A 14,032-nucleotide genomic window follows, 5' to 3' on the forward strand; every position below is an offset into this window, starting at 1 on the left:
CTTGTCTTCACCGTGGGATAGTGAGAAATGTAATTTCGATCTCTTTGTATGTCTGGAACATGTGAAGAAATTGACAATAAAGCTGACTTTGACTTTGACTTAAATCAACAAATATTTGTATCAGTATCGGCCTTCAAAATCCTTTATCGGTCGGGCTCTAAAACATACTAACTGACAAAAAATCAGAATGAGTAATTATAACAGACGAGTAGCCCTGTGGACACAATATTGTTGGAAAATTGATATGTGTGAAACACTATTTGACTCAAATGGTAATAATTTGTTATATCAAAAAAGACTAAAATGTGTTGACTAAATCTGACTAAGACTAAGATACCTTTAGTTTTCTTTTGACTAAAACTAGACTAAAATGACGAGACTTTTAGTTGACTAAAACTTGACTAACAAAAATTATATTTGAATGACTAAATATGACAAAGACTAAAAAGGACATTTCGTCACAAGACCAAGACTAAGGCAAAAAGGCAAAGTGCCAAAATTAGACAAATTATAGTAATATTTACAGAAAAAAAAGTTTTGATTGCTGTATTGACTCATTTTCCACAAATCAAAATAGATGTCATCTAAATTTAGTTCCAGTCACATGATAAAGATTCTCATGGCTCCCCAATATATGCAACTTCTGCAGGGTATGTATCTCAGAACAGTTGGGATGGGTATCCAATTTCACAAAAGATAGGCTGTGTGAATGAATTTACTATTTCTGATCCTAGCTAAATCATATCAAGCCAGGTAAGACAGAAGAAACAATAACACATACATATTTTTACAACCTTTTTTTAAAAAAAAAAAAATGCTGTCTTGATTTTATTTTGTTCCCATAGGTGACGTGCAACGATGGAAAATATTTCCTATGACAGTGACACTCTTACAATGGAAGGATTAGACATTTCTGAATCATCCACATATCCAGTGTTTTTCACATTACTCTTTATCTATATTGCACTGCTAATAACCAATATTGGTGTTCTTGTTATCATAATTGCAGAAAGAAGCTTACACCAACCTATGTATCTACTATTCTGCAACTTGTCTGTCAATGATATTCTAGGTAACACAATCTTAATGCCCCGTGTACTGTTAGACATGGTTTCTAAAGAGAGGTTAATTTCATATAGTGCGTGTGTTACACAGGCGTTTTTCAGTCACACTTATGGCTCGGCTTCACACACCATACTAATCGTAATGGCCATTGATAGATATGTTGCGATATGCAATCCATTGAGATACAGCGCAATTATGACAACCAAGGCAGTTGTGACTTTGTCTGTGTGTGCTTGGGGTTTTTCAGTTGTATTAGTTGGTGTATTACTTAGCCTCACAATCAGGCTGTCTCGCTGTAGGTCACTCATTAAGCATGCCTTTTGTGACAATGCATCCTTGTTCAAATTATCATGTGAAGATGTTTCTATTAATAATATATATGGGCTGTTTTACACTGTGCTGCTGTTTTCCTCATCAATGGGTACCGTTGCTATTACTTACATTAGAATTGCTGTCATATGCTGGACAAAGAAAAATGCAGAGCTCAACAGCAAAGCCATTCAAACGTGTGCAAGTCATTTAGTTTTGTATCTGATCATGCTCCTGATGGGATACATAATCATCATCATGCATCGGTTCCCAGAAAACCCATTTTTAAGAAAACTCATTGCCATTCTTTTTCATGTTATACCTGCCCATTTAAATCCAATTATTTATGGCCTACAGACTAAACATTTAAGACTGAAAATGTTGCAAGTATTTGGTAGAAAAATCAATCCCAGTTAATCACCTTTAAAACATTAGAAATGTTGTCCTAAAAGCAAACTATAAATTCAGAGAGATGTTAAACATGAATTTTAATTTTGAAGGTGCATTGTTCATACTGATAGCAAGGTTGAAGGGACAATGTAAGGTTTAGGGGACAATGTATTTCTTCTTATAACATCTGCTTCATTAATATATACTCTCCCCTTGCTATTCTAGAATTCATTCTGAGGTATTCTGACTGTATTCTGATGTGTTTCTTGTGTGTGTCTTGTGCGGATGTACAGTATCTTCACACGTACATGACCCAGGTGTGACCATGCATAGACTAATTGAAAACACATATGCACACATGTGTTAGTTGTTTTTCCCCCTTGGTGTGCTATACAAGAAGCCCAAGTAAACAGCTATATACAATGTTTTACTAGTAATTTGATTTACTAGTTAACAGGTCAGAATGCCTCAAGCTCAATTAGGAGTTTATGCCTTCAGGTCTGCAGTCAAAACAGATGCACAGGCTTGGCCTTTTTATCAATATAGGCTCTCTGTTCTTAGGCCACAGTCATGGTATTTCTCATTTATGGTCGTGTCTGGTTTTGTACAGTTGGGGACATTTACACTTCTAGTTTAGTATAATTGCTTTGTCTCAGGGTCATTATCTTGAGATGGATCTTCGGTGTGAAGGGACTCGCACCTCTGCCGAGTGCCAACTCAGCCATCTTCAATCAGCAACTAAGAAATAGCCTGTTAGACTCTGCAGTCTAACTGTTAAAGATTTATTTTTCTTTCTTCTTTTACTATTTTACCATCTACAATAAATCACTTTATTTATGACCCTGATCCACCCGTCAAGCTTTATTTGAGTATAAGTTCAATACAGATATGAAAACACAATGCAACATTTTCTTTGGGCAGCCAAAGAATCCAAAATGTTACATTTTACCCAGAGAGAATACGTTTATGTGATTCCTTTAACAATGCTGTATATATCATCATTGTCATGATTAGGGAAATATAAAGTTACAAATTCTCAGAAGCTAGGGTTTAGTAAGACATCTTGGCATGACTATATTAGACTCGTGGTCTGAACCTTTATTTCCAGTAGCGGTGGAGTTTTAAATTCTTCTGCATACGGCCCATTTTGAGTATTTTGCCCGGCATTGTACATCATCTACTTAGGAGATCATTGCTCCTACATACTTTGGCCTATAACCAAATGCCTGACCTCTTTGGAAAGCTTAGACATTGTAGTTTCTTGGACAACAATCAGAATAGCTGTGGGAAGTACTGCCACAGAGGTACAGAGGCTAGAAGACTGTTTTATATTTCTGCCGGATAACAAAGATCTCTGAACTGATCACCATTTCAGCCCTCTAGGTCACTTGAGATGACTTAGAAACACAACTGAGCCCTAGCACCAGGTCTTGTGAAGCTGTGTGAATAGATCAATATAGAATAAAAAATGACTGCTTTGGACCATTATTTGCCAAGGTATGCTCATTCGTTTTGTAAAATGCCCTATGGAAACTCCCCATAGGACTTTTGGTTTCCCAAAATGCACACTGACAATAAAAGGCTTACTGTGTGGCAACCTCTTGGTGTAGAAGCATAATCCTGGTCTCAAATGAAAGGTATCACTTTGAGGTTTCTATTGGACTATTTAGATTGTATGTCAGGTGTTCTGATATAGACTGACTACACAAAATATGGAATAATTACAAAAAAGTCTCTATTTTTGCATTTACTTTGTTTGTTCAATGGTTGTGTATAAGATAAACTATCTGTATACAACTAATATTGGATAATACAACATGAAGATTAAATTTCTATGGATTCCTGTGAATATTTCGGTACCCAATATGTTGCATCTACATATGGTGCTGCGGCTACACTGCAGCCACAAGTCAGGGTAGCACCAAAAGCGGAGGAGGGGGAGGGGGGCATTTTGGATCAAATTTAATTGAGACATTATAAGATTAATCTGAAAATGTACAGCACTATACAGATTGTACATCAAAAAGTTGGCATTTTTGGATTCCCAAGAGTCAAAGCTTTGAAATGGTGTATAACATTACTATGCTACCAATATGGTGCATACAATTGATTTAGAATGTTGGGGGGAGGTGGGGGAGGGGGGTAAATGACCCGGTACTGGAACATGTTATGCATATTAAGGGCTGAGTAGCCAGGCTTGCATGCAATAACCGGAGAAGTCATGAGTTATATTCCCAGTATTCTGTCGAGTTATTCTACCTTATAGAAACATACCATTAAAAAATATGTGGAGTTATAGATTCTAAGATGCACTATAGTTAATCAATAATGCTTCCCAGAGGAGAAGCACGCGCTCTGATCCAACCCATAAACGGGAGACATTTTTTGTAGCAAAACTACGATGCACATTATTAATCATAATACATCATTTTCACCGATCAACAGCCTAATGGTGTCTGTAATGTGGTCTGTGTCCTCCGCTTCTGCTCCCAATAAAGCTTTGACGTCAACACTGATGTTTTTCAAAACACGCCTGCACATTAGGGCCTAGGGTGGATGAGTTTCAATAAGTAGAATACTTTGACAGAACACCGGCTGCCACTGTTGCTCTGTCTAATAATTGATGTCTGTAACACTCTTTGGATAAAAGCATCAGACAAACGATTAAAGTGGCCTACTGATTACGGAATCAGAATAGTGATCGAAGGGTGGCCGCTAGCGCGTCGTGCCTAACGGTACCGATCCACTTGCATGACACTTCATTTTGTCGTGTCGCATAGATGTCGCGCTGCCTCCCCACGTTCAGTCGTGTGTGTTAAAATGTCAGTTCGTTTTAACGTATCTTAAGTGTTTTTCCACAAATGGACCACAATTTTAGGCATGTACTTAACAGTATACAACACATTAATAGCCTAAACAAACTATGCAAGCCATTTGGAAATCTTGTTTTATTTAAACTACTCAATGCAATCTCAAATCCTCACCAGAAACACCAACAGTCAATATATTTATCCAAATCCTAGTTTTGTTTGTTTTATGGACTACTAGGTGGTCGTGGAAGAGATCGTTAAAACATTATTTGTCTTGTAAGCGGAACCAAAGTTTCACAGGCACCATTGTGGTAGAACAAAGGACCTACAACCACGTCCTTTCATTGGAGAGTAACCTTGCGTTCAACGATTCATTTGCATAAAGATGGGCTTCGCCAGAGAATGTCTAATAGAGCTGGTAAGTCCCGCCCATCTGCTAAACCCCCAGTGGACCTCTAGATTGAAAAATCGTCAATGCAAGTGAATGTGAGAAAATAATTATTTTCTGGTCCCATTTGATTTGTGCCATGAATGTGAACATTTGTCGTCTGTGAATTTTTAATATAATTTTTCATGTTACAAGTTTGACAGTATATTATATGATTCTTCGGCTATCAGTTGTGGAAAAGACATAACGAAAAAGACTACATGTCGCCTGTGACGTGAGCTCATCGCTAACATTAGCTGAGATGCTAGTTTTTGTAACGGCAGGAATAAACACACATGGTAACAAAAATATTTGAAACATGTCTAGCTTCACTCAACACATTAACACTATGATACAGTGTGATTGTAAAGTTGTATGGTTCACTGTGTTCAAAGTCGATCTTAATAACCCTCTACATCTCGACCAATTGATGGTTGTTATGGGAAACTAGTGATCTGTCGTCTAGCGGAAAGTTGTAGTCCACAAAGTGCTCTCACACAAAGTTTAACCGCATCAAACTTCTACCCGCTCAATTGTAGCATTCTTTACACGAAAATTTATATTAAAAATTCACAGACAACATATGTTCACATTCATGGCAAAATTCAAACGGGACAAGAAAATAATTATTTTCTCACATTCACTTGCATTAACGATTTTTCAATCTAGAGGTCCAGCGGGGACAGCGGAAAGGGCGGGACTTCCGGAAACTTCCGGTTTCTGAACTGGTTGCAGCTCCTTTTCTGGTTCCACATGAGGGCGCTCACGAATAAGTGCAGAATGAATAGAGGCCTATGGAGCTGTACCCCTCAAATCCACTTTTCTCGGGATATAATTTTTTGCCCAGAAATTCGAATGTTGCAGTCAAAAGAGGGGGCAGAGAAAATACAAACCGCTGAGTATTATATTTTTTGAGTCACTTATTTGTTCTAAAAAGCCTTTCAAATGTCTCAATGACGTCATTCATTAGCAGAAAGCTAGTGTGTTGTGGGCAACAACGACCCAACCTGTAAGAAATCGAAAGGACGTGACTACTCGTTCATTCAACTTTTGACCTACTGTATAATCCATATTGAGCTTGCAGAAACCACAGTCAAATCTTCAATTTCTCAACGACAACCAGGTGAAAGAGACAAATTTAGCCATCTAGCTCCATAGACCCCCATTGTTTTTGCACTTATTCGTGATCGCCCCTAGCGGAACTGCAACATATTGCAGGTACAATGGAGTTAATAGGGAGTGATCTGGCTCTCCGTAAACGGGCTCTGGCTTCGCCCAGCTTTTTGACGCATGACATATTTTCAAATGCAGCGCTGCCTTCCCGGAATGCTTTGCGGGCGCGTTAAAGTCGCTTGACGTCACCCATAGAGTGGTGAAGTCCCGCCCCTTCTACTTTCGGTCCATGGGACCTATCTTTCAAAAAATTATGAACGGGAGTTAATGGAGAGATAATAATTTTTTGGTCCAGTTTGAATTGTGCCACACATTTCACATACAGTATGATGTGTGTGAATTTAAAAGATAATTTTTCACAGTACAGTACAAGAAAGTACTGTTGTTCGATAGACTTCAAAAGTTATGTTGGTTTTGTGCGAATCCACTCAGTGGACTACATCTCTCGTCTCGAACGATGTACGTCACCAACGTAATGAAACGATAAGAGCTGTTATGCTAGTTAACGGTTGCATCTTGCTGCCTGCTATGTCACTTCCCGACAAACACGGGACGTCCCCCGGACCTCATGCCGACATTCACGACGTCCCCGATTGGTCCCGAACGTCATGTTCTCTAGTGGACGTTCCGGTGACCTTATTGACGTCCGGAGCAAGTTATCGTTTGGTTATTGCGTGACGTCCGGTGCAGGACTTTCTGGGGACGTCACCGTCAGGTCCCTCGGATGACATTTGCATTTGGTCATTTCAAATACCTCCTAAGGACCCGACAATAACGTTATACCGGGGACATGGGGGGGACGTTTGTTTATTCACACATGGCAGCGGAGTTGAGAGCGCTCTGGCTACCGCCTGCAGGACGGAGACATCACATCCATGCACGACTTCATGTTATACGTCTGGGGATGACTAAAGTAGCCTATCTATCTAGCCTATCTATCTATTCTCTAGCAGTAGCTGCATTAGCCTACCATAGTCTAAGGCAACATATCATACAGTTTATGAAGTTGTGCGTCTATGAGCAAAGTAGAACCATATGTCTACTTTGCAGACATGCCGAATTATGTAGCACATACATTTTGAGTTTAACGTTAATGTATAGGCTAACATTACAAACTAGGGAAGGGATTTTATCAAAATGTTAGCTAATGTGATGCTTGGTGTAACGTTAGCAAAGTCGCTGTTCTTATCTTCTGGCTTAGCCTACAATGCGCTTTTCTTCAGATAACTGTCATTACGTGATGCATGTAACATGCTCTAAATAGGCAGTGGTTTATTTAACGTAGTCACATACTTATTATCTGTTTTATTTTCAGAAACACACACACGGCCGAATTGGGACTGAGCCGGCTTTTGGTGCTGAATACGATGCAATAAAACTAGAGGAATGTTAAAAACAGACCACGTAGCATTTGTTTAGGGTTGTCTAGCAACAGAAGTGACTACTTAATTTGTAAAGCAAAACGATCTAGCTCTACATTGCAGAAGAATTAAGGATACTGCTTCTTCATGACTTGTTTAAATGTCATTGTAATTTATTTGACGATGCTTTCAGGCGTTTAAAAGTGTCACGCGATAGGCCTAGCTGTCCCCAATGTTACAGCAGCTCCTTGTGGAAACAGCAAAGAGTGCACATATCCGATGAGATTTCTAACGAGGAGCAGAAGCTCTCTGCCTCACCAGATCCTTACTGTTTATTAATAAAACAATGATATAGAATAGAAACATCAGAATCTATTTATTTCATCTTAAAGTTGGCTATAAAGAGCATTCATAGCCTAGAGAAAATGATACATTTTTCTTTATCTGCAATGTTCCAGGAAGGAAGGCTTACATTTATAGGCTGTCCCTGTTTGATCACAGCAGGTCCAAGAAAACGAGTGGATATAACGTAATGCATTCTAGTTATGTTTCATGTACTTTATTTCATGTTGAGTTTTTCTTCCCAGCATGCATTGCGATTCATTTAGTATTTTTGGCTATTATTAGTTTTTTTTAAATTTTGAAACAATATGGTTTTAACAATTTATCTTAGGCTTTTTTTTTTTACCATCGCGGAAATATAAACATTGCGCGCATAACGTTGCGGTGACCATTACAGGACGTCCTCTTAAAGTCTCGTGGACGTCTTTTAGACCTCCCGAACAGAGGTCCGCGGGACGTAAAGGGAACCCTACACAATGTCGAGGAGGTGACTGACGTTCGCCAGGGGACCTTTAGGGGACGTCGCCAGGACTTTATTTGGTTTACTGGGTTAACAGTATGTAATGTACAGTCTATGGACGAATACAAATTACCTGATGTGTTTAATTCTCTGACTCATGGTATTTTCTTCGGCAAGGAAAGCCCAATTAAGACCTGTTGCTGGTATGCTTGTACAATCTAGTGTGGCTGTGAATGAGCTAACGTCACTAGCGCGACTGATGGGTTTGTAGTCGTTGGAATTACGATCTTTCACAATGTTGTAATTCAATAGTTACGAAACAAACTGCAAATGTCTTTACATGAAAAATTGTCTTTAAAATTGACAAACATCATATGGGTAATTCAAGGCACAAGTCAACCGGGACCAGAAAATTATTTATTTTTCGCCATAGACTGCCGTTCAAATTTTTTTGAAAGATACTGTAGGTCCCATGGAGGCAAACGGAAGGGGCGGGACTTCACCACTCTATAGGACTAGAGTGGAATGTGACACGACAAAATGAAGTGAATCGGTACCGTAACAACACTCCTTAGTGATAGATTGGTGGAGAATTTACAGACTGAAGGCCTGAGGAGGGCAGAGGAGTTCCTTCATCTGATGGGTGTGCTAAACACATCTACCCTCTGCATCTTAAGCGAAAGAAGACCAACATGTGCTCAAATTCTGCCAATTTTAAAGAAGTTGGAGAAACACTGACTATACCATCCAAGCACAAGGTCTCATTTATAAAGCGTTCTTACACACAGATTTGATCTTAGACCGTGCGTACGCTCAAATCCATGCCAACGCTCAGATTTATAAAAACCGTCTTTGACGTGGAAAAGTGCTTATCTCCACGTCAGGGGCCTCATTTATAAAAGTGTTGCGTAGAAACCATCCTTCATTTGATCTTAGATCATTTCTGAAATGATAAATGACGTGTGATTCAGAGAAAAGCGAGCGTCGCGCAAAAAAAAAAACATGCATCGCCACCCTTCCAGATGTGCCCATTATAAATCACAAATGAACGTCAACTTGTGCGCAGCAGGATGGTTTTAGGTCTCCGCCTTGGAAACACCCCCTCATCAATATCATTAGAATATGTTTTAATGAAATCAATGGCCTAAAAGCTGTAGCCTATGTAAAATTATATATTAAAAACATTAGTATAGGCCTAGCCTATGCCATCTGATGTTAACTAGCCTATATGCTTCAGTTCGAATAGCTTAACTAATTATGTTTTTTTCCAGCAAAGCTTTCTAGAAAGAGATCGTATGCATCCATGTCCTCGGCTCGCTTTCATTCCTTTTGCTTGCAGTAATGTGAATAATCAACATTTAGTATGTTTAGGCCTACTTTGTAGAAAAAAAATTGGGTAGGCCTACCTTATGAAGGAAAGACCTCTAGGCCTACAGCATAATCCTATATGTTATGGTACAGTAGGCTACTGTACGTTTCCAATATGATCCAGGGTAATATGCTGATTTAGCCTACAAAACAGAGGACTAAATTATAAGCGTGATATGTCATGTAGGCTTAACGTTTCTTTTAGGATTTGCTATGTTTAATTTCATTATTAATTATAAAATTATTAAATGGTCCGCCGGACCATTTGGAAGTGCAAATCTACAGCAGCCTTCCTGCCATTCCTATGTCAGGTGTACCTGTACCTGTACCAGGACCACTACCTGACAGTCACTTTGCACTATGTCAGGCAGGGAAAAAATGAAGGCAAAGTGCTTTGTGCTGAGGCAGTTTATCAGGCACAGACAGGAATGAATGTGGCTGAGGAGATTGAAGAAATACAAGAATACAGGGTTATGGATAACGTGGTGGCAGCAACGGTTGACAATGCTGCCAACATGGCTGTCGCTCTGAGGACCCTAGCTATTGTAAGAATAGGCTGCTTCGCCCATACTCTGAATGTAGCTGCTCAGAAGATAATAAAATGCCAAAGCATCTCCAACTGGGCAGCAAGAGTGTGGAGTGTCATTGTGTGGATGAAGAGTGTGAGCATGGCAAAGGTCGTCCTCAAAGAGAAGCAGAAACTCCTGAGTAAGAATTTTTATATTTCCATTGCATGCTAATATAACATTTTGGTGAGATATATAGCTAAATATATGCAACAAACAAATTGATGATTTTATAATGTGGATTAGGTGATGTGCTGACAATATATTTGGGGGGCAGCCGTGGCCTACTGTTAGCGCTTCGGACTTGTAACCAGAGGGTTGCCGGTTTGAACACCGACCAGTAGGCACGGCTGAAGTGCCCTTGAGCAAGGCACCTAACCCCTCACTGCACCCTGAGCGCCGCTGTTGTTGCAGACAGCTCACTGCGCCGGGATTACTGTGTGCTTCACCTCACTGTGTGTTCACTGTGTGCTGAGTGTGTTTCACTAATTTCACAGAGACCAAATTTCCCTCATGGGATCAAAAGAGTATATATACTTATACTTATATGTTCCTTTCTATCAGACCTGCCTCAGCATATGATGATTTTGGATGTGTAGACAATGTAGAATTCTTCTTATCTAATGATCAAAAGGTTCTATGAACAATTCCCCGCAATACAGGCCGCAGTTATGGACCCCAGATTGAGGAAACAATCAGATAAGGAAAAGTTACTGTACGTACACACCGCCGCCGACTTGAGCTTCCAAAGAAGCTCTGGTCGCCCTGTCAAGGACGCTTGTCAAAAAAGTACAGGGGGACGCTTTACGCTCTGGCGTGACAGCAGAACACGTTCGATCATGTTCTATCTTAATACTTTATTTAAAGGCCGTCTATTCGATTGGTTGCTGGTCGTTGGTCGCTTGGACGACAAACATGGAGGACAAATGTTCACTGCTCAAGAAAAATGATATACTGATGTGGACGGGAATTTCACATCTGTCTCTGTTGAACTGAACATGAATCTTTCTTTCTAAATTCAAGGATGAAGAAGTGCAGATCTTCTTGGAATAGGCAACAGTAATGGACCCAAGGTTCAAAATGAAGGTCTCAGGAAAAAAACCTGTTAGTAAAACCTGCTGTTAGAACTAAACATGGTGAAGCAGCTTTTAGCTGTGCAGCTCAGCTCTGGAACCAACTTTCGGATGACATTAAAAAGGCCCCAACTGTAGCCAGTTTTAAATCTAGACTTAAATTCACGTACACTGTTAAAAAACTATTCATGAGGTTAGTAGATAAAACTTAAAATTAAGAACATTTTGCTACTTGTACAGGTGAGTTGACAACTTATTTTAAGGAGTTTGTCATACTGAAAAAGAAAGAAAGCTGTCTCAACTTATTAATATATGGATTTTCAACCAGTCTTGCTTTCACCTAACAATAGATAAGTATTAAGTTAGTGAAACTTGTAAATCTCGTGACCAAACTTATAAAGCTGATAATAGGACTGAACGTTCAGAACCTTCCAGACCACGCCCGAGAAGTAACAGAAATGATGGAACAGGATCCTGTACATCGAACATCAAAGGTATGTGCAAAGTAGTCTATTATTTTTGTGTTTGTCTTACAAGCAACAGCTATCAAACAACGGCACACAGTGCATCAAAATCATTGTCACGTGAAACTATATAGGAAATTAGCGTTACAGCTTGCCCTTTTGCTAATTTGAACATTTGAAAAGATGAATTTTAGCTAGCTATCTACAGACAGTAGCTATTGTGGCTTCCAAGTTAGCTGTTGCTTGCCTGGTAATTGAACCATTTGAAAAGATTACTTTGGTAGCTGGTGTCTTCCAAGTTACCTGCAGCCTACCCTTTGAAAATTTGGAGTTAGTAAAGGTAACTTTTAGCTGTCTGGTGTCAAACTTCTGTTACGTTTTGTTTCACCGTGGCAGCTGTATTCAGCTCAGCACTTAACATTTTAGTATTGCTAGCTCTAACACTGCACGTGTTTGAGGATAATATTTGGTCATCCTAGTTAACATGGTCACTATTTATGAAGGTTTGTGGGCCATTTGACATTCTTAGCTAAACCTGGACATAATAGGTTTAGGCCAACATTTATTTATTTTTTACTTTAAAAATTGCTTTAAAAATAAACAATGCTATCAGAAAATTTAAATTGCTGTTTGCTTTTATTCAGACAGAAGTGAGGTAAGTTACTATAACTTAAAAAGATCCATGCAAATTGTTATCTTAGGGGCCGTTTATACGAGGACGATTGCGAAGGAAGACGACAAAATATTTTATCATAAGTGCCTTTCGTTTACACGGCGACCCCGCCATCGGGGCTTGAAGACGCAAAAATCTGAAGACTCCTTCCAGAGTGTAGAGTTTTGAAGACGACCCGGGTTTTGTCTCCGTCTAAACGTCTAAACCAAAGATCCTTGATTACCTCTCTGGCTAAACTGTCAAATTAGAATGTCTGCGCGTGACGTACCGGGGTTCTATCACACCACCACCCAGCGGTCTGGAATGCATATCCAATCGAATATCACATACTCTTGCGTCTTCATATAAACAAAGATGTCCCCCTGAGAATGCTCGTCTAAACGCGAATAAAAAAATGAAGACGAGACGCCACTTCTGCGTCTTCTCTTTTCATCGTCACCGTATAAACGTAGCCTTAATTTTTTAAGTCATTTCAACTCAAGCGTTTTTTTGAGTAAATATTGTGAGACTTTTATAGTTAGAAGAACTCAATTAGTTTAGCACAATCAACCTGATTTGTCCTCTAAAATCTTAATTAAGTTGAACCAACTTAATTATATTAATTTGATCATATAGTATAATTCAGTTGTTCTAACTATATAAGTCTCACAATATTTACCAAAAAAAACGGCTTGAGTTGAAATTACTTAAAAAATTCCACGCAAATTGTTACCTCAATTTTTTTTTTGAGCCAGTGTATTATTTTTTAGAGTGTATGGGCTGGGTGGTAGCGTGTCTTTAGGAATACGCTGTCTTGGTTTGTATAGAAATTAATATTAAGTGACACATACATGCAAGGGTGAAAATAGGTGTTTAAGTAGCTTAATTGTTTATAACTATTTAATTGTTATCGATAGCAAGTCACAGATGTCTAGGCCATCATAAATTTGCTTGTCATCAAGGACCTATCAGACCCTTACAAAAAAACTGCATTGTGTGACAGGAAAACTGCAGTTTTTTTCTGCAGTATGCTACTGCAATATTTTTGTGTCCAAAATATTGCATTGTGCAGTACAATGTAGGCCTGTCAGGGTCGACCTATTGTTTTTTTGCACAGCTCTATCAGAGCAGCTGTATGCCTGCAGGCTATGGGTATATGTTATTGTTTACACTTTTTTGCACAGCTCTGGTCGAGCAGTCTGAAATCAGTCTACAGTAATTAAAACTGGTTGTGTTGTCATAATTGTTGTGTTGAATGAATATGAAACACTCTCTTTCTGTTTAAAATATCGATATATATTGGATATCTCCAATCAGCCCCAAAATATCGGGATATCAGTTTTGGTCCATATCGCCCAGCCTTACTGGTTTATGTAATGGCCCTGCACACCAATATACTCCTGTGTCACATAGTTGGCCTCTTTGGTTCTCAAGCCTGAGTCTCAAGTGTGTTCTGCCAACCCCCCTGCAAACTCCAAGAGGATCTTATTTTTAGTGGGGGTGGGATGTTAGAGAATCTGGGACTGCTAGGACTGGCAACAATAGGATATAAGTACTACTGCAAGACAGGTG

General features: G+C 39.2%; 1 protein-coding gene across 1 annotated transcript; it reads left to right on the top strand.

Annotated features, from left to right (window-relative positions):
- Nucleotides 1–858: 858 nt before the first annotated feature.
- Nucleotides 859–1,791, top strand: LOC125308146 (olfactory receptor 4E1-like). Its single transcript, XM_048264444.1, has one exon. It carries the CDS (start codon nt 859–861, stop codon nt 1,789–1,791), a length of 933 nt encoding a protein of 310 aa, XP_048120401.1.
- The last annotated feature ends 12,241 nt before the right edge of the window (nt 1,792–14,032 follow it).

Source organism: Alosa alosa, chromosome 15 (assembly GCF_017589495.1).
Source record: "Alosa alosa isolate M-15738 ecotype Scorff River chromosome 15, AALO_Geno_1.1, whole genome shotgun sequence".
NCBI lineage: Eukaryota > Metazoa > Chordata > Actinopteri > Clupeiformes > Clupeidae > Alosa > Alosa alosa.

What these genes read in the sequence shown, in the direction of transcription:
- LOC125308146 (XM_048264444.1), top strand. Translation starts at nt 859, where the DNA reads ATGGAAAATATTTCCTATGACAGTGACACTCTTACAATGGAAGGATTA.